Raw genomic sequence first — 26,119 nt, forward strand, 5'->3', positions numbered from 1 at the left:
AGTACTTTGAAGCTGAAGAGCAGAACACATGCCATCTGAATTGGATTTTAAACTCCCCCAGAAGAAATGTTTGCCAAATATCAGAATATGTTGCTATTATAGATGTTCAGAGATAAATTTCATAGCATGCAAATCACTTACAATTACACACAGTTTTCAGTTTCTGTCCCACAGGATTCACAATTCAGAGGCTTTATAACACAAGCAATAAGGCTTGGCCCACTCTGGCCTTCTGAGAAACAGTTTAAATATCTTTAAGTGAATACAGTTGCCATTTAACCAAAGATAAATATTTGCAGGTAACCACTTGATAAGCCAAAGTCCTGCAAGACTACTTGTTCACCAAGTATCTATAACCTGATTTATAGTTCCACATCTGAGTGACACATGCAACTATTTATAAGGCAAAGTGGAAAGATGGCAGGATAGGCAAGGTAACACCGCTTTGTTCCTGGGCTGGCACAGGAGGGGAACAACAACAGGGCCACAGCATGGTTGCACCGGTGGTACCCACTGTTGTACTGGTGGTACATGTATACCCACTTGGCATGCGTGTACAGCACAAAGTACAGAGATCATGATTAGACCAATAAGTGCTCCCTGCATGGCATTTTAAGTGCTGTTGTTGGCCCTGCCTTGAAGTCTGCTCCTAGACTTTTAAAATAAAGTTAAAATTTGCCAAGCAAAAAATTTGCATTATGCAGGATCACTATTGGGGGTTACAAACCTTAGAACATTTGCTTGGGGTAAAGTTCTACTGGAATCAAGGAGATCTATATCCCATTATACATCTAGGTTCAGGGGACCAGATAGCATGGCCGTGAAACACTGGAGGAGGAAAGCTAAATGTCTGTACAGCTAAATAGTACCACCTCCACCACAGCACTTTTGCCAGAAATACACTGGCCAAGCTGCAGCAGTGGAAATTTGTTTAAAATCCTGCTGTAAACAGGCTGTCCCCAACACAGCTTTGAATTATTTTTAGTTATTACAATGTGTTCTCAAGGATTTAAATAAAACAGGAAAAAAATCTAGCTGACATTATGATGGCTTAACAACACATAATCAGGCTGCAAATTTCAAAGGAAGATAAAAGAGCTAAGGTTCAAGGGCATTCAGGAACTGAATTCTGTTTGTAGTGGGGGAACCTATGCCTCAACTTTTAATCAAACATTCATTTGCTCTCGTACAGATTTACATTTGTCCCAGCAATAGCATTTATCTTGTGATTCTTAACAATTTAGACTTTTTGATGGGATTCAAATACTGCAAAGCAGCATGGCTGATCTTGCCCCATGGCTGGATCTCATAACTCACTGGTAACATTTATATGTTCATTGATATGGATTATGCTATTAGGGCTGGGATTCCAAACCTGGGGTCCATGACAGCTCCCTAGCCTTTCCCCTACATCCTGCTTTAATGGACTTGGTTCTGGAGCTCTTCGAAGCTTGAAAAGTATTTCCTCTATGTTCAAAAAGTTGGAAAAGGCTACTGAATTTCTCAACCTATTTAGTCTAGCCTGAAAGATCCTGTATTGATTTTCTCATGCAAATGAAACATATGAATCTTTATTGTTTTACATTTTTGTGCTGAAGTTTTCCTATAAAATATACACATTTGTCAATGCCATGTGTGTGTCGAGCCTCACAATGATGACATTAAAAAAATAAATACTATTTCTTGACCATTTCAATCTGGCTTCAGGCTGCAGATTGGTACAGAGACTGTTTGGTCACTTTGGCTGCTGACCTCTAGCAAAAACTAGCAAGAAGAAATGTGATCCTGCTAGTTCTGCTGGAACTTTCTCTGGTCTTCAGTTCCATCAATTGTGATATCCAGATGCCACCTGCAGTTAGCTACCCTAATCATAGGGGTGTTAAAGAAGTAACAATACTCTGCCCCGTAGCAGGTTTTTGCTGTGAACTGGTCTTCCCACTCTCCCTATGGATAAGATGGGAGTAGCTGGTCACATTCTGAGGACCTAAACAGGAATTTTAGGGGCTTCTTTCCCTGCCTCCTCCACAGTGTCCTGGGGAGTGGTGGTAATCCCTTAATAAACCTGGTATTTTGTCTGTATCATGGATACATCAGGAATCAATTAAAACATGAAATGCACAAACACATAAGATTAAAATGTAAATAAAAGCTAAGAACACAGTATACATCAAGCTAAAGCTGCATATTCAATAACTACTGGATCTCAATAATGGTTACATATATATAATCACAGGACCAAATACATTTTGGTCCAGAGGTTCTTCTTCAGTGGTCTAAACTGTACTAACACACACACACAAACATGTAAATATAAAATATCTTTTTTACGGACAAACAGGTTGTATGAGTCACTGAAACTGTAGTTCCAAATAAGAGTTATAAATTAGGCCTGCATTTACTGAGGAGCTCACCCTCATCTGAGATGGTAACTATGAAATCACCATTCTGTTCTTGACCATTGCTAAATTTCCATTGTGCGTCCGTTTGCAGATGAGGACCTGTCAGGGAAACCTTGGCTCAAGCTGCACGGGGATTTTTATTCCCAATGACTCCGAATTTTAAAAAGACATCTACACATTATTGAATTTCCATTTTGATATTTAGCGCTTTAAATTTTCTCTCTGAAACATCTAAGATTGATCCACAGTGATATTACCTTTCCCCCACAATATCCAGGAACAGATATAACTCATTATATCTCAGAAAACTGCTCCGAAAGCCCCAGTATTAAGTGTAGATCTCTGCATTTTGCTGGATTAACTTCCTCATCCTCCTTTGTGACTCCAACACTGATGTACTGCAGTAGTCTGACGCTCATTGGCCAGGGCATCAGTTCAAAGACTCCTGGTTCCCAGTTGCCATTCCCTCACAAGATTTATTTTTGCTCTCATTTTTTAAGTGACTGCATTCTTGTCCAAAAGCCCACAACCCTATGTGCCAAGATTTGCATTTTGGGTTGTCTTCCCCCCTCGCTCTGCCTCCCCCTTGCTTGTTCAGGAAAAAAACAAAAACAAGCAGCCTCATGTTCCATTCCCCACCCCCCACCACCGCTTGCTTTGGTTGTAGAATCATAGAATCATAGAATTATAGAGTTAGAAGGGGTCATACAGGCCATCTAGTCCAACCCCCTGCTCAACGCAGGATCAGCCCTAAGCATCCTAAAGCATCCAAGAAAAGTGTGTATCCAACCTTTGCTTGAAGACTGCCAGTGAAGGGGAGTCAAGAGACAAACAGCAGGAAATAAAAACCTCTCCAGCCTTGTGCTCTTTCAATGCCAGCTAAAGTTTCACAGCCACTGCTCCCCTACCCATTCTCAGCTTCTCCAATCAAGCAGGAAAGATAGAGCAGCTACACAATTAAGTATAGAATGCAGTTTGTTTCAATTTAGGAAAAAGCAAGGCAGAAAACTCGGGTTCAGATCAATCTGAATTCAACAGGAATGACAACAGAACCAGCCCTGGTCTCTCAGGAAAGCATGCCAATAACAGAGTCTAGACCCAGAAAGAATAGTTTTGAAGGGCAGTAAGAAAAAATACAAAGTGACAACAATTATATGGTTTGGTGAAGATTAGATGCTGTCTAACTGATTATCAACAGATGCAGTTTATTTAGGCCCAGGTGCAGAGGCATGTGAAAAGGTCCAGCGTCACAGAAGTGAAGGTATGAATCAAGGATGGGCGTATTGGTTGAGGGCCAAGAGGTATTAATACTAAAAAGACTTTGCTAACATAAAAAGTAGCAAGAATTAACTAAATTTTTTAATTATATACTAAGACATTGTTTCAAGTAAATATAACCTTGTATGGTATTTAAAGTTATAAAATAATGTGTGCCATTATCAAATAAGGTCAGTTAGCTATTATGAGATTTTTTAAAATCCTATAAATATAAAAAGGGGGCTCCTTTCCTGTGAAACAACAAACAAACAATAAAAGGGAGGGGGGAGAAAACCCAACCTGGAATATAACTGAGAACCTACAAAGGTTGAAAAAGCTGCAACTTTATATGATAGAAGCATATGAATTTTATTTATGGAGCTCAAATACATAAATGTATTTAAAACAATAAAAACAGTAGAGTGTGACATAAATAATATAACTTAGTTATATCATCACATCCAAAGACCTAACGCATTTCGACCTGTGCAGGTCTTCCTCAGAGGTCAATGTTAAGCACACGCAATTGTCTTAAAACACACAGACCTGCTCAAATTGAAGGGCAAGAAACTTTTATGGTTTCATGTAATTGCTCTCCATTAATTATCTACATAACAATAATGGATGAATGGTATACTGCTTTCTGAATTCAGTATTTACTAAGAATGCAATAATCATGCTTTAATAAACAAGCTTAACGTGAAAGCAGAGATTCTCTAAGGGTATTTCTGCAGTGACCTAAACCGTCGAATTAACACCCTTTTAGTTGTGCGGAATTTTCTCGATTTCACATAAAAATCAAGTTTCCTCAGATTCAGAGGAAAGGTTTCCATTGCTCAGCTTTTTGGAGTTCAGAAAAACAGTGAATTTCCTCCCTTTTCAAGGAGGGAATCTGTGGCAATGCAGTGCCTGTGGTCAGCATTCCAAGTGGCTTCTCTCTACTTCCCATGCCCCCAGCATGCTTCTGTGGACCTGCGAGCCTGCCCCCCCCCCAGCTTCTCCACCTCCTGTTTCATTCCCCTGCTCCCAGACACCATTTTTTTCTTCTTCTGGTGGCGTTACAACACATGAACGTTGTGTTTCCAACCCCTCCTTTTCACCTTCTTCCTGAACAGGCTCTCCCCCACCCCCCACCCCAATCATTTCAGCTTTGAAGTACAAATTTAGAGTCCAGTGGCACCTTAAAGGCCAACAAAGTTTTATTCAAAGATTTATTCACACTTCCTCAGATACAAAGATATTACAAATACATTAAATCAAATTCCACACCTCAATAGTATTTATTTTATTAATAACCCCGGGCCCAATGAAGCCTTCATGGAATCCCTTCTCAAAATTCCCATGCATCATTCAAACTATTCTTCAGTTATGAATCTAATGGTTGCCTATGCCCTTTAGGTGGCAATTCATGCTCTAAATATGAATTTGTGCCTACTTTTTCCATTCTCACTTGCTTGATTTCAATTTCTTGCAGCGAAAAGGCTGCCAGGATCCAAAAGCACCTGGATGCTCAAAAAAATCCACTCCACAATGGAATGCCAACTCTACAGAGGAGCAGTGGAGGGAAATGGAAGGAAGGTATAGGAGCCACAAAAACTTTTGTGGTTACAAGATACACATATGTGCAGAATCCATCAATATGACATTTAAATTTCTGAAGAGCATATGAAAGCTACAACTTGGAGCCTACATACTAAGTATCTATAGGATGCATTCCCTATAATTGCTCTCTGCAGAACTAGGCTGATAACATGCCAGTGCACTGATCAGACATGCTAAGAGAGATGGAATACAAAAAGGATATGCATAAAATAAATGCAGTAAAAATAAATTTGCAAGGAGAGAAAGGCCTCTTACCAAATAACCAACCAAATGTATCAATAATATTGTAGCATGTATGGAAGCCACAAAATAGTTATTTTGACAAAGTGTCTATGGTGGCAGTGACTGTATACTTGTGCAACCGGCAATGCTATAAATTGGGAATTTATAAGACTCCTATAAATAGCAATACAGGACCAGCCGGATAAGGCAACATGAATAATCTTTACCATGGCAAAAGAAACAAACAGATTCAACAAAATTATGGAATGTCATTGATCAAGTTATATTCTCTCTGTTCTAAGTGCTGATTGTGGAACAAAATGGTTGTATTCAAATGAAAGTGAATTAATACAGCCTCTCAGTTGCCAGAACATCAGTTACACAAGCTACAACAGATAATTTTTGTGGCAGTCCTTGAATTATTTGTAGCATAACAGTGTGTGGAACAGGTGCGCCTGCAGCCCATAAAATAGCCAGAAATTATTCCAGTAGTCGCTCTGCACTTTAAAAGACAGAAAACACTCTTTCAATACAAACACAAAAGCTGAAGTAAGCACTTTTCTTTCATGCTGAAAATTACATAAGGATAAGGTTGGTGATTTAGAATTAAATAACCAAATAAAGAGTAAGGTAACTAAAAGTAGAGCCTCAAAACAAAGTGCGGTTGATTTGGGTGCCAGCAAGACTAAGAAATATACAGCATAAAGATCTAATGTAGGGCTGCATTGCTGAAAGTGACAATTTTCAGGGTTTTGAAATTTCTGTTTGTAGGGTAAAAAGCTAGCCAGTGTTATAAGAACATCTGTAATCTGCTGATGAACCTAGCCTTCTCAGTGCATTAGGAATACAGTTAATGAGAGATGAAGTACATAAGGAGAAGGTATAGAATGACCTGTTTGCTCCTCAAAAAAAAAAAGATGCTCTACAAGCAGCATACAGATAAAATCCATATTTCCAGTTCTATATTTCTGGCTAATAACACACACAACCTCCTTTAAAGTCTATTCCTAAGAAATGAGCTACACCTTGGAATCAAAACACAGAAAATAATCTGGTACCAGAACATGGTGGGACACGGTGACAGCCAAGCATGTTTCAATTAACATTGCAAAGAGCCACATCTTTTTATGAAGGCTGACAGTCCCCTTAGTTTATTAGGACAGCTGGTTGTTGTTGAGTCATCAACAGGCTGTTCAAATACAGTGTATATCTCATGTCTTCATATAACAATCACAATCTTCTGTGCTATGGGAATCAGAGTACAGATCTGAGGGTCCAATTCAGATGGCTCAGGGAGTCACTTTGTATCATACTCTTTGCTCAAGCAACCCCACTCCCCACAAAAACTATACAGCTATAGACAGCATCATATGGGATAAAGGCAGCACATCAAAAACCTGCCATGAATGATAGCAGCTGCAGAATGGGGGTGGGCGGAATCCCTAGAAGGAAATCTTGTATAAGCTGGCATCATTCTCACACAGGACAACAGAAACCATCTCCCACAAGTGCGTTATTTCGCCATCAATAGAAACCCCTCACTTGCAACAAAAGCACATATGGCAGGAACACAATTGCTCTCTAGAACCACAATCCTGTGCAAGGTGCCGCTACCCATTACAGGATCAACTCTATGGAGTAATTGGAGTGCTCCCACTGATGTCTGCCTGTTTTCCTGCTTCCCAATTTCTATACCACTCCTCTTGAACCCATCATCTTTGTGTGTGTGTGGGGGGGGTCTTTACAAGCATTACAAATATACATCATTGTCATGAACATAAATGCTAAAACACATTACTCAATAAAATATAATTTAAAACCACTTAAACATCAGCTCTAGACAACAACAAGTTTTCTTGAGATGGCTCCATCAGGGAACGAGGGGAGGGGGGGTGACAGATGCCCTAGTTCATGTTATCGGGCCCACTATTTTTTAACCTTACTAACCCGTCTCACCATCAGACCAGACTAAGCATTTTCCCATCAGAGATGTTATCAGAGAGATATATAGGTGTTCTCTTGGAGAACAGATTGTGTAAGCTTTGTTCATCCGAGCCTGACTCCAAGTCTCAAATTTTACTTCACTGCCCATCGCTCTCCAAGCTCCATTGCCAAGTGATTGACCCAATCATGGCTGACTCCATGCGTTTTTCTGGAAGGGATATTCAATGTTTATTAGCAGGCAAGCTTCCTACTGTAACAGAGAAGTGGCTGAATTTCTGGACATAGTTCTTCAAGTTAAAAATCATAACTGCAAGGAACAACATGTCTCTTATAATTCCTTAGGATGATGTTTGGATTATTTATTATTTTTATTTATGAAGTTTTTAGGCTGCCCCTCTCCAGGACGGTCTTGGGGCAGCTTACATCAGGGATTGGAAAAAAGCTAATACAAACATCTAAAACAACTATTTGCTAAAAACAACTTTTTAACACTAATGGGGTTGCTCCATCCCAAACACAACATAACATTACCTACTGAGCCAAGAATACCACGTACGATGACACACTGTATAGCCTGGCTCCAAATAGGGGTTTGCAATCTGAAACCCCAGATTCAGGGCAGGCAGGGGACCCAATATTGATGTTAGAGATGAGATCCTGGCTTCAACTAAAAGCTTGGTGGAAGAGCTCCATTTATTTATTTATATTTTTATACTGCCACTCCCAGCAGTGCTGGCTCATGGCAGTTTGCATATATAATGAATTTTAAAATCCATACATCATAAAACAAATAAAACAATCTAACAATAGGGACTCAAGCCCTAATTAATCTATAATAAAATTTGAATCATTAAAAGATAGCAGCATAAAACATTACCCCATAACGAGTCATTGAGCCGACTACGTCGATATGCAGCCAATGCTGCTAATGTCAAAAAAGGGGACAGAATATTAATGGGGCTGACATAGTCTAGAACAGTGGTCCCCAACCTTTTAAGCACCAGGGACCGGTCAATGCTTGACAATTTTACTGAGGCCGGAGGGGGGGGTAGTCTTTTGCTGAGGGATGTTGCCAGAGCCCCTGCTCCACTTGCTTTCCCGCTGGTGTCTTTGACTTCACGCTGCCTGCTGGGGGGCGCTGCCAGCAGCAGCTGCGAAGTGCCACACCAAGGGGGAGCCCCAGCCATGGCAGCTGCTGGAGAGCACCAAAGGTGAGCTGGCGGCAGAGTGACAGGGCAGCCCCTGAGGCAGCAGCCAGGGAGGAGAACGAGAAGGAGCCACGGCCCGGTACCGACTGATCTACGGACCGGTGCCGCTCCCCGGACCGGAGGTTGGGGACCACTGGTCTAGAACATAGTTCTGACCTTGGGGGGAGGGGGAGCAGCCTGATCTTATCACCCCCGTCCTTCTACCCAGCTTCAACCAAACACCTGGCAGAAGAGGTCCATTTTGCAGGCCCTGTGGAACCCAGAGAGCTCTGACAGGGCCCACAGCTCGTCCAGATGCTCGTTCCACCAGGTAGGGGCCAGTACTGAAAAGGTCCTGGCCCTGGTCAAGGCCAGGCGTACCTCCTAGGGCCATGGGATCATCAGCAGATTCATACCCACCAAGCACAGAGCCCAGCAGGGGCATAGGGAGATAAGCCATCCCAGTGGTGGTAGTTGTTGTTACGTGCGAAGTCATGTCCGACCCATCGCAACCCCGTGGACAATGATCCTCCAGGCCTTCCTGTCCTCTACCATTCCCCAGAGTCCATTTAAGTTCACACCAACTGCTTCAGTGACTCCATCCAACCACCTCATTCTCTGTCATCCCCTTCTTCTTTTGCCCTTGATCGCTCCCGGCATTAGGCTCTTCTCCAGGGAGTCCTTCCTTCTCATGAGGACATCAAAGTATTTCAGTTTCTTCCTCAGGGTCTGGCCTAAGGAGCAGTCTGGGCTGATCTCCTCTAGGACTACACTACTGTGCACTACAGTTGCGTAGTTAAGATATAATCTTGAAATGTTAGACATGTTATAATTTCCTAATTATATTTTCTGTACTGTACCATAAATTCATTGAAACCGCCCTGAGCCCCACGGGAGGGCAGTATAATAATGTAACTAAACAAATAAAATGTCAGAGTCAGGTTATAAACCCTGGCCTCACCCCCTGTATTTCTGGGGATGGATAAAGGACTAGAAAGAGAATGAATCTAATATTTTGGCCAGGTATGGGCAGGCTGGTTGTGCCAGCTGTTTGGATGTTTGTATCTTACCCCCTTCTATTGTCAGATGTCTTCCTTCTGCTGTATCTGCCATGCCCCCCCCCCAAATGCTGGGAGCTCAGACAACTGAGAGCATGTGGAGAAAGCTTCTGGGGAGTGCTGCTGCTGCTGCTGACCAGGCTATTGTGGTGCTGAGTGAGAAGATTGCTGGAAGGATTAAAAAGGGCTGCGCACCACCAGAGGCGTGAGCTGAAGGGCGAGAGACAAGGGGCTCTTGGCCTAGCAATTAGAATCAGTAGATTATATTACCCAAGTAGTTGCACTGCCTAGAAGTTACAATGAAGAGGCCACGGGGATAGTTACAGTGAAGAGGCCACGGGGATAGAAGGAAATGGTGTTGAGAAAAAAAAAAAGGAGAGTACTTTAAATATGCATGTGACCAAGTGACTGAAGCTTAGTTGTTTTTTCATGTAACCATTTTTTTTTCACAGTAGTCACAATTTCTAAAATAGGATAACTTTTCAATTCAGCAAGGGGTTACTATATGGTTGTGTCCTGCTGAACAGGGCACTGCATGAGCAAACATATCTTGCATGCTTGGTTCCCTTTGATAATCCAACAAAGGAAGCTGTGTCACTGTGACAATACAAATTGTACAATGCACATATAGGGGGTGTTTGCATTTCCATTTTAAACCAGATGCTATTCATTGTTGGCCCAATGTCAAGTGAAGCAATACAGGGATGGTAGTTTCACACAGAGATTCCATACATTAATAAGTCAGCTAAGGCCATTTCAAAGAATGCTGCCATTCTCCCATGTGAGATGTCTCTCAGTTTGTTTCTTTTTAAAGTGTTCCCAGTGCTATAACGCTATAGCAGAACCATTAGGATTAATTGACTAACTTATACGTAGTCAATAGACCTCAATGGTGCTATAGTGGCTCCAGTGAGATCAATTGACTACTTCATATAAACTGGTCAATTGATTCCAGTGGTGCTGCTACAGTGTTATAGTACAACAGCACTCAGTTTAAAACCCCATCATTTTTAGAGTGTCCACACAGAAGTACTAGCACTGGAAGTTTTCTGGATCCAGTTGTCAATGCAGGCAAAAATACCTGTTACATTTTGTAACAAGTCAGACTCAAGTTCCCTGGGCCTAACCCACTTTCTCCATAGCTCTTCAGTAGCATTTTAAAGGTCTTCAGAGGCCTGATTGGCTTGGGATTATGCCAAGGAGATGAAAAGCTCCTGTATCGTCTCACAATTTTCCTAAATCAAAAAAGGCAAGGGGAGTTATTTGCCCCATTTTCGAGCTGCTTGTGCAGTATTCTGTGCAAGCTGGCATGGAGAGATACGTGTTTCTAATATCTGAGTACGGAATCAGTGAATTCAGCTATCCTCTTAAAGAAAATCCTAACCCGTCTTTTACCTCACTAAAATTATACATGCTTTCTCAAGTGTGTTAGACAGGCAAATTCAGGTTGGTGTCCACAGCCAAAATACCAAACTACCCCTAAACCACCTAACTACTAAATCACCAAAAGAAGGGGGGAGGTTGGAATGTACAGAGGTGGTCACAATTATCACACATAGATTTTTGGGGCAAGTTCTTCAGCATCACCCCCAAATAATGCTCACTTCCCAGTCACACCAGAAGCTGTTTCATCATGAGGAGAGAGAAGCACCTCAGCAGGGTCTAACTGCCATAGAGTCCACCCTCCAAAGAAGCCATTTTGCCCAGAGGAACTAATCTCTAGCTCTCAGCTGGAGGTTGAGAGCTGCAGATTAGCTCTCAGCTGGAGGTTGACAAAATATGAAAATATCTTGTGGGGAATCTCCCTTCACTTCCATCACTGGAAACACGATAAACTTCTGAAGAAGTCATGGAGCAGTAACTTAGTTGTTTACTTAAGGCAGGTGTTAAGTAGAAGAACACTTCTGAGTATAAAAATAACTGTTCTTATTCATCATGCATATTTCTAGAGTTAACAAAAATACACATGGACATCTGGAGTTGGCAATAGCAGTACAGATGACTATACTGTTTGTTCTGAAATTATTGGTATCCCATTCATTGCCTTGAAGCCCCATTTTGCAGCAGCCTTCTTTAGCAAGGAAGGTTTGTGCCCCTGCTGTAAATATTCTCCTCCGTGTTGCTGATACTTTGGTACAGAATTTATATTGTTTCACCGTTTCATTGCACTTTGGGGAACAGAAGGCTTCTAAAGCTGCCACCAGAATTGAGTATGTTGATGCAGTGTCACTAGTACATATCTTCCTACATTGCTTGCCAAGGAGACAGAGGAGTTTTCCTTTCCTCCCTTCCATGGATGGGCAGATAGGCCCCAGGCTGCTGGTTTCAGAAGGTCCCCTCCATTGCCAGGGTCCTGTGTGTTTCTCAACAATGCTTTTCTTGAGCTTTTAAATAAATCCCAGTGCCATCATATTACATTAAGGAAAATATTTTATTATGCTTAAGTCCATGTTGATACAAATATTTATACTGTAGACAGGGAGAAGCTGTTCCTACAGACATCCTATGAGAGACTTAAAATCTTATTCAATCACTATGGGCAGAACATGGTTCAGCAGTAGATCTCTAGCATTGTCCAGTATAAAGATTTCTGATAACAAGGCTCATATAGGGATGCCAGCTCCAGGTTGGGAGCTCCTAGAGATGATGGAGACGTATGAGGAAAGGTTGGGGGAGCCTGGTCTTTTTAGGCTGGAGAGGAGATGAATGAGAGGGGATCTGATAAGCATCTTCAAGTATTTAAAAGGCTGCCATGTAGAGGATGGAGCTCAGTTGTTCTCTCTTGCCCCAGAGAGACAAACCAGAACCAATGGGATGAAATTAATTCAAAAGAAATTCCGTCTAAACATCCGGAAGAAGTTCCTGACAGTTAGAGCTGTTTCCCACTGGAACAGGCTTCTTCGGGAGGTGGTGGGTTCTCCATCTTTGGAAATTTTTAAACAGAGGCTGAATAGCCATCTGACAGAGAGGCTGATTCTATGAAGGCTTAAGGGGATGGCAGGTTACAGTGGATGAGCAATAGGGCTGTGGGTGTCCTGCATAGTGCAGGGGGTTGGACTAGATAACCCAGGAGGTCCCTTCCAACTCTATTATTCTATGATTGTATGAGTGGAGCCTGGGGAGGGCAAGGACCCTGGTGGCATACAATTAGGGCTTCCTGGCAACAAACTGAAGATGGAGGGGGTCTTAACAGGAAAAATAGGAAGGCTCAGGTCATGTTGCTGGCATCAGGAAGTGATGTCATCGTAGTGAGATGCTCTAGTATTTGGGCAAAAACTTGATGGCAAAAAGCAGAGCTCTTTGGGGATATTAAATTGAATTTAACACTGTTTTCACCATAGAGTATTTGCCCAAATACCAGAATGCCTCCTAGATGTCATGGGTGTGATGACAGTACATTTATCAAATGTGTAATATCAGTGAAGGCTCCTACCCCTACGTGCCATTGGATTCACTGCCCTAATTTCATTACTAGACTTACAACCAGCCCCTCTGTTGACATCAGGGCAACATATCCAATAGGCAGCTAGGCTTTGCCACTACGCAGCATGCTCATGAGGAGGGGCAACTTGGTCTGGGGCCTCCTCTTTCTCTTGATAAGTACTCCCGATAGACAACTGATCAGTGGCTGGGAAGCAGGACTTGGCATTGGGGGACCCCTGCATAAACTGAGGGGTCTGGCAATTTTAGATACAGTGCGCCATAGAGTTCAAATCATCCATTTTCCCCAGGGATATTGATCACTGTAGTCTGGAGATAGCCTGGAGATCTGCAGGTCCCATCTAGAAGCTGGCATCCCAGGGGCGCAAACGCACATGCGTGGACTGCCGTGCACGCTAAAGCGGCCGATTAGCTTGCAGCTCGACAAGCTTCTCTTCCCTCCCCTCCCGAAGTGAGAAGCTTGCCAGGCCGCGAGCTAATCGGCCGCTTTGGCGGCCGATTTGCTCGCGGCCTGGTGAGCTTCTCGCTTTGGGGGGGGAGGGAAGATGGAGCCGCAGCCCAGCGCCGAGGCCTTCGCGGCCCGGCACCGAGGCCTTTGAGGCCCGGTGCCAGGCCGCGGCCCGCGGGTTGGGGACCACTGCTTTAGGCTGATCCTGCATGGAGCAGGCGATTGGATTAGATGCCTGTATGTCCCCTTCCAACTCTATGATTCTATGGACACTGTATTTTAATTATGATTCAGTTAGAAACTAACATTAATGCTAGAAAGAAACTAAATATTAAAATATTATTAATCTTAGATTCTTCAAGTAATAACTAAGTAAGAGTCACATTACCCACATTGGGAAAATCTAATATTCTAAAATCCTAATAGGTTTTGAAAGTACTCTGAATTATGAAACAGTTTTAAGGATGTACATTGTTCCCAAATGAATGTAAAAATACAACCAAAAGATCAAGTTCTTTATGTGTTTGGACAGCAAAGTACCCTCATACGTTCTGTCATAACTGTTGCTATAGGACATTTACAGCATTAGGGATCAGATGGACATATGGCCACTGGCTAGAGAAACTGAGCAGGGAACAAGCAAGCTGACCAGCACCTTTGATGTTGTTTTTCAGTCCTCAGGGTGGCAACTGGTCAAGCAGCATCTTGCCAATTTCCTGTCTGTGTCCTGTCCCAAGCATTTGTATGATATTATGCTCATGCATACTCTTGAGACATTTCCCAATGCATGCCAAAACACAATGCCTTGAGTGTTATGGAAGGGCCATCCAATTAAACTGGTTGGCAGTGAGTAGTTCAGAGTAGATATCAAGAACGACTTCACCAAGCAGCAGGTGGCTCACCTATGGAATTCTTCTCCCCATGTCAGAAGGCTATGATGTCCACTATCATAAACATTGCCTTAGCGTAAGAAAGAAAGAAAGAAAGAAAGAAAGAAAGAAAGAAAGAAAGAAAGAAAGAAAGAAAGAAAGAAAGAAAGAAAGAAAGAAAGAAAGAAAGAAAGACTAATTCACAATTCTTTGTCTAATGATATTTGGTCTGATCCAGCTTAGGAGCTCTTACATTTCTAAGGGCAGAGACCATGAAATGTACGAAAGTGAATGCACTGGATCTAAAACAGTCTAGCAAGCAGTATTCCTCATTTATTCTTCCAAACAGAAAATAACTACCTGAATTTGTATATGCTAAGAATTGTATCTTTCATTGAACTTTGTGTCATTGCCATAATGTATGTCACAATAACTAAGACATAGCAGGAGAAATCTGGATACACTTTGACCATGCTGGAAATCACCCTCAGCAACATTCTCTTTTCTGCTCAGTTAACTTACATTTTATTTATCCATAAACTTTTAAGTCATTTTCCTGCATAAACATGGTTAGAATTTTTAAATAATAATGAATTAGTAACTTCTACAGAGTAACCTGGCACACCTTATATTGATACTCATATAAATAATCTGCTAGAGGTAAGTAGCAACACAAAGCTTAATGTGTAATAAAATGAATAGCTAGTGCCCTGGGAACATACTAATAATTAGCGCTATAACTTATTAATTGCAAAGTTAGGAATACACATTTTGGATAATGCACAGGGGAAAGCTAGGGCCATACTGAGCTGAATCACAGAACAGGATGATACAAACTTTGTGGCAAACATATTCAGTGTGTGAATATAACAGATTCCACAACCAGAGACAGTCACAAGCTCATTCTTTGATCAGCTTTTGTCAAAGAGTAGCTGTGGTGGTGGAGTTTCATTTCCTTGCCTTTCATTTGGGAAATAAGTGAAACTGATTCTACCCCCACTGTCATGGATGGCCACTTCAGGTAATTAAATGGTGTAGGGGGAACCACGCCTCCCATACAGCTGTGTGAAAATGCATGAAATGACTTCAGTTAACACAGAATTAAATGAGCACCAAATGGTACTTTTTTAAACATACAGTGGTTATTTATGAACCCTGGCTGATTTATTGATTAACTCCTTTATTTAAACAATTGGGTACTGATTGGCACAGAGCAACAATAGCTCTGGCAGAAGGCAGAGGAATACAAGGAATCTCATTAAGCTTTGTGAGAATGCACATGCCTGAAATATTCTGATTGCACTGTTCTGTATTGTCTGAATCTGTGAAAACTGGCCCAACAAAAGGGCTCAAACTGTTCATGGACAGCCAAACTGATGCATGGAAAATCAACTCCTGTATATGACCAGCAAACAGAGCAAGAACCAAACAGTTCGGTTCTTGAAGCATACCTAATCACAGATCAGAAGATGCACCTTATACTCTCTCTTCTGTAGCCTGCAACTAAACAAGTTGTTCACAGTTATGATTTTATCTTGTGCATATCTTCACTAATACTTTCAAATAACGGACAAGTGTCTTTAAATCACCATCACTAACCTTTTCTGTCTTTACACTTTTGTTAGTGGAAGGAACATATTTCCTGCAATCAAGAAGCATTAATACCTCAAGCTATAAAAGTGCATTAGGATCACTGTCCCCAGTTGTAATGGATGCCATTTCCACAGTACACTTAACATTAACTTCCCTGTGCTCACAATGCAGCCTTTGGTAAACACTCCAACTAACTTCAGTTGAAGAAATCTACAGGCACTATTAAGCACTACTGAAAATAGCAGTATTTATAGATTTCCCTGGTGCAGGTGACATACTTCACAGAGTTAAATAAATATACCAGCTCTCCTTGAATAACTTATAGCCACACTGTGAAGTCGGATATCTCAGTGAAGATCTGCAGCATCTTCATTACATTTGAGGAACGATACGGGATTTACAGTTTACAGCCCAGCAGAAACAAAAGGAAAACAGAAACTATCCCAGCCTGGGCTGGGCTGGTGCTGACACAAAAGACAGCATGAGAGTGATATGGTAAGATGCAGCATGGAACCAACCAGCTTTCCTGCTCCAGAAGCAATTGTTACATTGAATTTTTTTCTCTTCCATTTCGCTTCCTAGTAGCAGCCAGTGTTAAAACTGGGTTCAGAGATAGTGATTTTTACATGTATGGAGTGAATTTCAAGCTGGTACTGATATTATTCTTACTAACCAGGACGTCCTGATTCCATAACACTAAATGTATCAAAACTCACTGAGATTATTCAGCAATAGAGGAAAATCATACTGTCCCGCACATATATTTTTTATTTTTAAAAAACTTGCAGAAAAAAATTCTCCACAAAAATGGAGACTCACTCATACACCCAGGGGAAGAAGAGGGTTTTTTGTATCCTGCTTTTTACTACCCAAAGTAGTCTCAAAGCGGTTTACAATCACCTTCCCTTTGTCTCCCCACAACAGAGGTAAGTGAGGCTGAGAGTGCTCTGAGAGAACTGTAAGGTCACCCAGCTGGCTGCATGTGGAGGAGTGGGGAATCAAACCAGATTTGCCAGACTAGAGGCCACCGTTCTTAACTACTACACCAAGCTGGAACTGGTTGGCCACTGTGTGAGACAGGATGCTAGACTGGATGGACCACAAGAGCAGGGCTCTTCTTATGGCACTCTCCTACTTAGGCAAGCAACAAGCACAGAACCAAGTATAGTCCAAAGAAAGATTCTGCCCAAAACAGATTTCTCAAGCTCAGCAGCCCTGCTTAAAAAGCAGCAAAAAGAGTTATGACTTTTCATAATTTAGAGATCTGCAAAGAGGGCTGTACAGTTTCCTTCATTTTTATTTATTATCTACTTTTCGTCAAAACTGGGGCTCAACGTAGCTCCTAGGAGATGATGACTACAGAGTACTTGCCTTCTTTCCATCTGTGAAACATCACCTGAGTATTGACTTGGTAACATTTGGCCTATGTGGTATCACACTACCAAATTGGCTTTTTTGATATTGTGGTAACATTACATTTGTAATCCTCTGTTGACTGGGAGCATAATGTGAAGAGAAAAAGGCCCCAATGGAAGATAAAAAGCATGTCAAAGCATCTCCTCGGCCTTTTTTTGCATGTTTTTGGAACTATTTTCCCTGAAAGCCTCATTTTCAACCAGAAAATGTTTGTCTTACTAATCTTCAGTACTGTTCTCATCCAAAGTAACATGTGATGTGGATAGACCGAGAGCCAATTTATAAAATATATTATTCATTTAGAAAATCAGTTCCAATCTTTCCCCAGTCATGTGCAATTTACATCCACAAAATGTTTGTGAACAGCAGATATCCACTATTTATAATCCTTGACAAACATGTAATATCTGGAGCAGCAGTGGCCTGCCTTTGTGGCGAAGACTACATTGGAGGTCTAAACTGCAATGGGGAAAATGTCATGTTGGATATCACCAACAAGCACATGTGTTTGTAATGCTGGTTCAAGCAACCATTCAGAAGATAAACAGCAGACCATTTAGATACAACTGTGGGATATTAACTGCACTGTGCAGGCCAAGCCAACACTATCATCTACACATGTGCATACATACTTATGCCTTCTCTCCTTCCACAGGCACTCAACAAACTTAATCGAGTGACAATTGGCAGCACTGGGGAGGATCAAGGCTCACTAAATAACTTAAGGTAGAGCTTCCCAGCCACAAAGAATGTAGCATATACACCTTTGTTGAAAAGCTGGCATACCGGTCATCATTATCTTCCCTTCTGAATTTATTCTGATTGAGCTACATGGCTGCGAAATGTGTTTACCTTATTCCATTTATTTCTCCAGTTTTATTCCTTTCCTCATTTGTTTCACATAGCCAGCAGTCTCATCGTAAGGCACTCTTAATTGGAGGTATGGTATGTTTTCAGAGTACTCAATGTAGTACCTGGGAAATTGCAATATTTTCTCGAATGGTGTTTTTTATTACTTTGGATATCATTGTGTAGAATGTGGTTGCACAATGTCAGTAGTGCCAACTTGATATTCTTTATGACCTAATTAGTGATGAGTAACACAACATTCGACTCCCATGCCTATCCTGTTTTATAGCCCTTATTTTTTTCAGTCTTTAGAAGTTATGAGATTATCTATACAGATGTTCATATCTAGCCAATCTTTTTAAAAGAAGGCAAAAAAACACAGCCACTGGTCTCTCAATGACTTGAAGAACCTCCTCTCCTTATAATAGACTGCTTGCCAAATGAGTTCAGCCCAGCTCCATTTTTCAAGAGGCCTTTTAGTCCAGAGGTCTACTTGGCTTCTTTCAAATCTTTGGCCTCCTTTGGAGCAACACACACTTTACGGTTAAGTTTCATAAGGTTCTTTGGTTGAAATGGGCATTTTCCCAGTTACGATCTGTGGAGCACAATCCATGCTGTGTTTTTTTTTTAAGTAATGCTGATGGAGATTTGTTTTTCAGTTGTTTTCCTATTTAGCTTTATGGTTGTTGTGTTTTTTTAAGCCACTTCAAGTGCTAAGAGGAGAGGGATATTAACCATTAACTAAATGAAAGCAATTATAGACAGAATATTACATTATAACATTCAAGAGACATCCCTGAGAGCTTCACACAATGGTTAAAAAATACATGTGACCTAATTTTCTGAGCTGTGTGGAAAGCACCTTAAAACATACAACTCAAGAATTGTTGGGAATATCTGGAGAAATCCAAGTAAGCATGTGTGAGCAAGACCAGGACCAACACTTCCAGTTCAGCCTGATATAAGATCAGGTGTGATATTAAGACAAATGTATGATACAAACTACATTTTTCAGACCTGACCTGAAACTTGCATCGAATGGATGCCACTTTGGCATTATTAAGCGCATCAACAAGTTCACCTCATTCTTCTAATTTAGTGCCTCTTCCGTAATCTCTGAAGAAGCTGCACATGGAAGATGCCCTAGATTTAGATGTTTACATTATTTCTGTCTTGACGAGGATGGACCAGAGAAGCCTGATCTAGTCAGAGCTCATAAGCTAAAGCAGAAACGGCCCTGGTAGTATTTATATAGGAACCTACCAGGGAAGTCAGGGTAACCATGCAGAGGCAAGCAATGGCAAACCACATCTGAACACCTGTTGCCTTGAAAACCCTATGGGGTTTCCATAAGTCAGCTGCAACTGGACAGCACTTAACATTCATACCATTTTTGTGTGCCTCTCATACACACTCACTTCCAGATATGAAGCTGATATACTGGAAGCCCCAAAACACGCTCACATGATTGCAGCATCCGCTTCTTGAAAATTCAATCTATATCTAAAAAATACTCTAAAATTAATCAGTACCTTATTGATTTCCTATTCTAAAGACACTCGAGGTATGATTATTGTCCAGCCAAATTTCTAGCCCATTTTATTTAAAAAATTACAAACAGACTAGGATTGCTCTTCTATTTCTTAATCACAACTACCTGATACTATTCCACTAATACAGTCACGTCCATTAATCTTGGGGGAATAGTTACCACTATTGTTGAAATAACTCATGTCTCAGATCCCTCTAGTAACAGATTACTCAGATCTCTCCAAGTGCCTCCATGCGAAAGATTAGACTGTGCTTGCTAAGAACAATAAATCAGAACGGACCATGTAAATATTTCCATATTATGAATTTTGCCACATCTGTAAACAGACTTGGGGAGTTCAATAGATGGAGAATCAGTGACCTTGGGAATGGCTGTGCCAGATGAACATGAAACATACTGAAACAATAAGAGAGCATATACTCAGAATCCTTCCTGTTGGGATATATTCCAGAAATCATATTAAACAGAAGTGAGATTCACAGAATCATAGAGTTGGAAGGGGCCATACAGGCCATCTAGTCCAACCCCCTGCTCAATGCAGGATCAGCTCAAAGCATCCTAAAGCATCCAAGAAAAGTGTGTATCCAACCTTTGCTTGAAGACTGCCAGTCTTCCACAAAACGTTTGATATTGTGGTAACATTATATTTGTAATGTAATTAAAGCTAAAATGCTGTAATAACACCCTCAAAATATTTCTGTTTGCGAGACAAAAAAGTAAAAGAATGGTTTGCCCTTGAGGCTCACTTGAGGACATGCAGGAACATGGGAAGAATGAAACCATGAGGACTAATAAAGGGGCCTCTGTTTAAGGTCCAAGCTCATGGTATAACAAAACTCCCCTGTTGGCCACTAAGATACTAGGAGCAGGAGTGGTTTAAGGATTTGCGAGGCCTGTAGCACTACGGCCAGCTTAAGGATTTGTGGGGCCCCAGCAGAGTACAGTTGTGGCGTGGTGAGAGCAGCCAGACTGGGGACAGAGGGGACCCCCACAATGGAAAGGGGGTTCTCATGGCTTCATTGGGTTCAGGTCTCAAAGTGTTTGGATGACTTCACTGAACTACAGAGAAGAGGAAAAATCTGATAACAGCATATGTCACCTTATGCCACACATTCATTTATGTGGTGAAAAAGTGACCAAAAAGATATTTTTTTTCTAAGTCTACTTGCATTTTCCCATTAGGCCCAAGTACAGACAACCCCGATAGTAACCAGGAACCAGTCTGCATCAGTCCTCATTAATCTAGGCATTAATTCATTTGCCACCAACACAATGGCACAAAACCTCTAATAAAGGTAAAGGTAAAGGTATCCCCTGTGCAAGCACCGAGTCATGTCTGACCCTTGGGGTGACGCCCTCTAGCGTTTTCATGGCAGACTCAATACGGGGTGGTTTGCCAGTGCCTTCCCCAGTCATGACCGTTTACCCCCCAGCAAGCTGGGTACTCATTTTACCGACCTCGGAAGGATGGAAGGCTGAGTCAACCTTGAGCCGGCTGCTGGGATTGAACTCCCAACCTCATGGGCAGACAGATTCAGACAGCATATCGCTGCCTTACCACTCTGCGCCACAAGAGGCTCCTAAACCTCTAATAGAGGAAGGATAATAAAGCCACTTTCATATAGAGGAAGGATAATAAAGCCACTTTCATACAGGAATAGTAACTTCCAGTGCTCAGGTAATAACGTATTGCCTTCAAATGTTAATGGATATTATTCTTTAAATACCCACATTTTACTATCTCCAGTAATGTTTTGTAGTGAATATGCATAAAGCTTCCTTTGTTTTTTTTTTAGTAGTAGTACGCCATGATCAAAGAGTTCTGCTTTCTATCCTTCTGTCTTCTAGCTCAAGCTCAAAGCTTGTTCCAATAAAAGGTATTACACAGATTAACATCAACCAGACACACAAAAATGAAACAGGTGACCTTTTCCAGGCATGCAAGTAAAGGTAGGAGAGTCAAAAGTTGGCTGACCAATCTACATCCCATGCCAAATAATTCTGTGCCAAATGACTGAGAAGCTATGATGAACATGACCTCTTTGAGCAAACCAGGTCTGTGACCTGACCTGTGCCAAGCTTTCACCTAAGACTCAAGCACTTAGTTCCTGAAAGGAAAAGCTCACCTGAATCTACAGTACCCTCTACCTGAGGCAGCACCAAATTTCTTATTACCCATATGCTCATGAATGAAAGCTGTTGCTGTGCCAGCTAGCTGCAAGAAGTTCCTTTTGGTTATCAAACACTCTTTGAACACCTGTTAAAGCAACTTTTTCTCATCTTGAAATCCTCAAACTGCTATTCCTGCTGTGTTCAGATGTTATTTTCAAGAAGGGACATAAGTTCTTTTAACAACAGCTTTGAAGTTGTCCCTACAACTCTTTGAGGGGATGATCTTTCAGATGGTCAGAGCACCCGAGCACCAAGAATGGTGAGGACCAACAAGGATATCAACAAGGCCAGAGCATAACAAAAGAGCTATTCCTGTCCATGCTGTTCAAAAACCCTCCACATCTTGGTATAACCTTGCTTTTAGTTCACAGGCCCAGCCAGCAGCTTGGCATATTCAAGGGGCAATGCAGGTCTATTTTTCAGCTGTACTCTTCCTGCTCACAGTATGGGCGGGCCCCAAACCCTGCTAGTTGTGCTGTTGGGGCTCCATAGCCATTTGTGGTACTGATTCAGTAACAGCAGCTGCCACCCACTTATGGCAAGTGTGATGTAGAGTACTGGACTAGTTTCTGAGAAAACTGAGTTTAAATCCCCATTCTTCCATGGAAGCTTGCTGGAAGATGTTGGGCCAGCCACATTCTCCAAAACTAACCCACCTCATAGGCAGGAGAGGAGAACGATATTTGCCAGTTTGGATCCCCACTGGGGAGAAAAGCCAAATATAAACATCTTGATAAGGAAATAAAGGTGATGATGACTTCAGGCAAAGCAATACTTCTCCAGTTAACCTACCTCACAGGTCTGTTGTGAAAGGCCGAACACAAATGTAACACCAATAGCACCTTTTCTTTAGAAATACTGTCAGGTGAATTGACATAATTGCATCAAGTGATACAAAGCTGCATTCCCAAGCATACTTGCCAAGAAGTCAGTCAGCTGACCTCAATGGGGCACTTCCAAGGAAGCATGCTAGCATATGGCACTGGCCCACAGCCACCAATAGACCCATAGGCAGGTTAACTATAGGAATGGCAGAAATCCAAAGGATGGAAAAGGAACAGTTGAGTATTGCAGTCTATAGTATTTGGAGCACTTTATCTATGTGCACACACATTTAGTCATAAAGATACACTTGTCCTGTCAGATTCATGAGCGCTTGGTTGCTCCGTGTCCTAGTCCTCATGCTACTAACACCAAAAGAACAATCAGCCACACCCCAAAGGTTGCAAGTGGCCCACTGCCATCCTCACAGCACTTAACCCTTAAACAGTGCCAAAGCCAAGCAATAAAACAACCCATCTCTTCCTCAATTGCTGGGCCTCCGTGTACATTTGTAACATTAAGAGTAACAGCAGCTTCTGCCGCTACGACAGCAGAAATCCAAATCCCTACACAGATGAGAGAGGGAATGAGGCAGACACTACCCCAGCACCAGCAAGACACAGCCCAGAAGTTGACAGCCTGCAGGGATTCCCTGTTCCCATCTGTTATAGATGACACTGCTGGACTGGCAGGAGACAGAGGTGGGGGACAAACAAATAGTGGGGCTTAGACCTTAACATACATCATTTGGGATTCAACCAAAAGAAGAGTCACAGTTATGTCCACACACCTTTGTTCTGCAAAATCCACTACAATGGATTCTCCTAAACAAGGTGCAAAAACAGCATTCAGAGCAAGGCATGTTATGAGGACCAACAGGAGGCACACAGCGAGAGAGAGAGAGAGAGAGAGAGAGAGACCCAGTCTGCCATTTCCATCCTAAAGCAAATAAGCCTGGAGGTAGTTAGTATATGAAGAGGAAGCCTGATCCTCATACACAGGCCCAACGGCAATTTGTTTATGCACAGGAATCTGTCTGGTGATTATATCAGAGTGGAATACACTTATTTGCAGAAGGAAAGAAAACGTGGTCATATATGGCATTGACTGAAAAAGGAGGTTAGGGCACAGGGAAAGAAAAGGAGGGTCTTAAGTAAATAGTGAAGACCTCCCAAATATGGCATCTCTCAACATCCTAGACCCCTCCCCAATCCTCCTGCAGGAAGGCACACAGGCTAGCATGGTTGCAAATCACTCAGTTCCACCGAAAGGCATGTCTATTTATGTATCCATCCCTTTTCTGCAAGGCAAGACATCCTAATTTACTGCATTTACTGCTGAAATGCCCTCCTTTGCTGTATGAATAGAGCTTTGCTTCCTTTCTCCATATTACAGCACATAAACCTGGTCAAAATGGTTGAGAGAGGAGGGGGAGAGAGACCCACCCCAAAACCAGAATTCCTGCAGGTGGTTGATGTCACTACAAAGCTCCCATTCACTCACACACACCCCATAAAGTCCCAGGGTGCCTCAGCCGGCTCGGTTTGAACCAGGTGGGGGCAGCATGGCTTTTTAAAGACTCTCCACCAGGGAAACCCCACCCATCAGACCCTCCCAAAATAGTCTGGGGCTTTTTTCAACAACAAAAAAAATATCCCGAAGAAATTCCTGAAGACAAATCCTCCCAGGTTCCTGAGGGGAAAGAACTTCCTGCCTGCACCAGTCACAGCCAGGGTCGGTGCCCGCCTGCTTCTTCTGCACGACGGCCGAGGCGTCCCCTGGCCGTCTGGGGGAGAGAGCCAGGGAAGAGTGGGCGGCCGAAGTTCGCTCCGGAGGGAGGGGAGGCTGGCGGGTCTCCCTGCCGCTCCCTCCTCCAGAGCTTGGCCCAGAAATTCGCCAAGCCCCCCCCCCTCCCCTGCACCATTCATAAAAGTCTCTCTTTGCTCGAGTGGCGGCGGCGGCGGCTTCCTCCGGACCAGCCTCCCCCCTCCTCCCTCCCGCCCGCCCGCCGGGCCTCGGGCTTACTTGAGCATGGCCTCTTCTTTCTCTTCCTCTTCCTTCTGCCGGTCCATCACTGCCATGATAATGTTCCGCTCCTCTTCTGTCAGGTGGCTCAGGTCGGGCAGCTCCTGCATGGGGGGAGGCACCGTGGGTGGGCGAGGGCCGCGGGGCCCCACCGAAGAAGACGACGATGACATGCTGGCCACGGGGGTCTCCCTGCCTCCCCCGACACCTCAATGCCCCCGCGGGTGTGCGGGTGTGAGGATGTGTGTGCGCGCAACGCACAGCAAGCCCGCCTCGCCTCCTCCTCCTCCCTTTACACTGGACTCCTCTGAGCAGGCAGGAGCCCTCGGGAAGCGGCGGCGGCAGAGGCGGAGACCCAGCCTTTCATGGTTGCTCGCATCCACCACCCCGGCCCGGGCTGCTCCCTTTGTTCGGTCCGGTCTTAGGACGCGGTAGGGATGCCCCGCGGCCTCTGGCCGCCCATCCTCGGCGCCCGGGAGGAGGAGGAGGAGGGAGGGGAGCTCGCGGCGGCGCTCAGGAAGATCCCAGCTCCGAGGCTCTGTGCACCGTCAGGGTTGGAGGGGAAGGGCGGATGCTGCCGCCGCCGCCGCTGCTCGACTGCTGCTAGCACGGGAGCGACAGGGGAGGGGAGGGAGTTGGGTGTCAGTTAGGCGGAGTCCACACCGCTCCGCTCCCGAGTGATGCCGAGGGCTGTCTCTCCCAGACAACACGGACCGCTTCCCCTTCCAGGCGTGGGAATCATCCACACCTTGCTTGTATTCTCGCGGGGGGAGGGTGATCTCCCCCCCCCCCGCCGCCCTTTGGAGGCTGCAAAAATATTACTTACCTGGGAGTCTGAACTGGTGGAATCCATGAGATTTGCTCGCAAGTACGCGGGGTTAGGATCGGGCCGCGAGGCAGCCGTTCCAATCATTCTTACCTGACAGCAAGCAAGCAAGCATGCGCCCCCCCCCCGCGCCCCGAAATACAGGGGACTTACTCCCGAGTAATCGTAGTAAGGATTCCAAGCATCCTCCCGTTGGGTAAGGTTTCCCGAATGATCTGGGAGGGGTGAGGGAAGAGATCAGCCCCTACCGCTGCAATCCTAAACATACTGACTTGGGAGCAGGGATGACTGCAATCAATAGGGTTTTCTTCTGAGTAAATACGGCTAGCCTGGAGCTGTCAAAACGCCATTTTAGCCTGTTTGAATGCCTATGTGAACATGTGGGGTACAAAAGTAGAGTGCCACTCTCCAATCCAAGGTACAAATGTACATGGTAG

The 26,119-nt window shown here is 43.2% G+C and overlaps 1 protein-coding gene across 41 annotated transcripts in view; it reads right to left on the bottom strand.

Moving 5' to 3' along the window:
* The window catches only part of RIMS1 (regulating synaptic membrane exocytosis 1), a 354,394-nt gene extending 328,597 nt beyond the window's left edge, over positions 1–25,797 (bottom strand). For 14 of the 41 annotated variants that reach the window (XM_077307090.1, XM_077307017.1, XM_077307218.1 and 11 more), the window contains exons 1-2: positions 25,683–25,784; positions 24,857–24,960 (exon numbers count right to left, since the gene is read on the bottom strand). In XM_077307090.1, coding sequence (XP_077163205.1) covers positions 24,857–24,960; positions 25,683–25,769 — 191 coding nt within the window. In that variant the 5' untranslated portion in view covers positions 25,770–25,784. Of the gene's footprint in view, positions 1–24,856; positions 25,468–25,682 lie in introns of those variants that run through there. The other 27 variants (XM_077306865.1, XM_077307133.1, XM_077306941.1 and 24 more) reach the window with 8 other exon arrangements.
* Between the last annotated feature and the right edge of the window lie 322 nt (positions 25,798–26,119).

The sequence above is a fragment of the Paroedura picta genome, chromosome 1 (genome assembly GCF_049243985.1).
Source record: "Paroedura picta isolate Pp20150507F chromosome 1, Ppicta_v3.0, whole genome shotgun sequence".
In the NCBI taxonomy this organism is placed as follows: Eukaryota; Metazoa; Chordata; class Lepidosauria; order Squamata; family Gekkonidae; genus Paroedura; species Paroedura picta.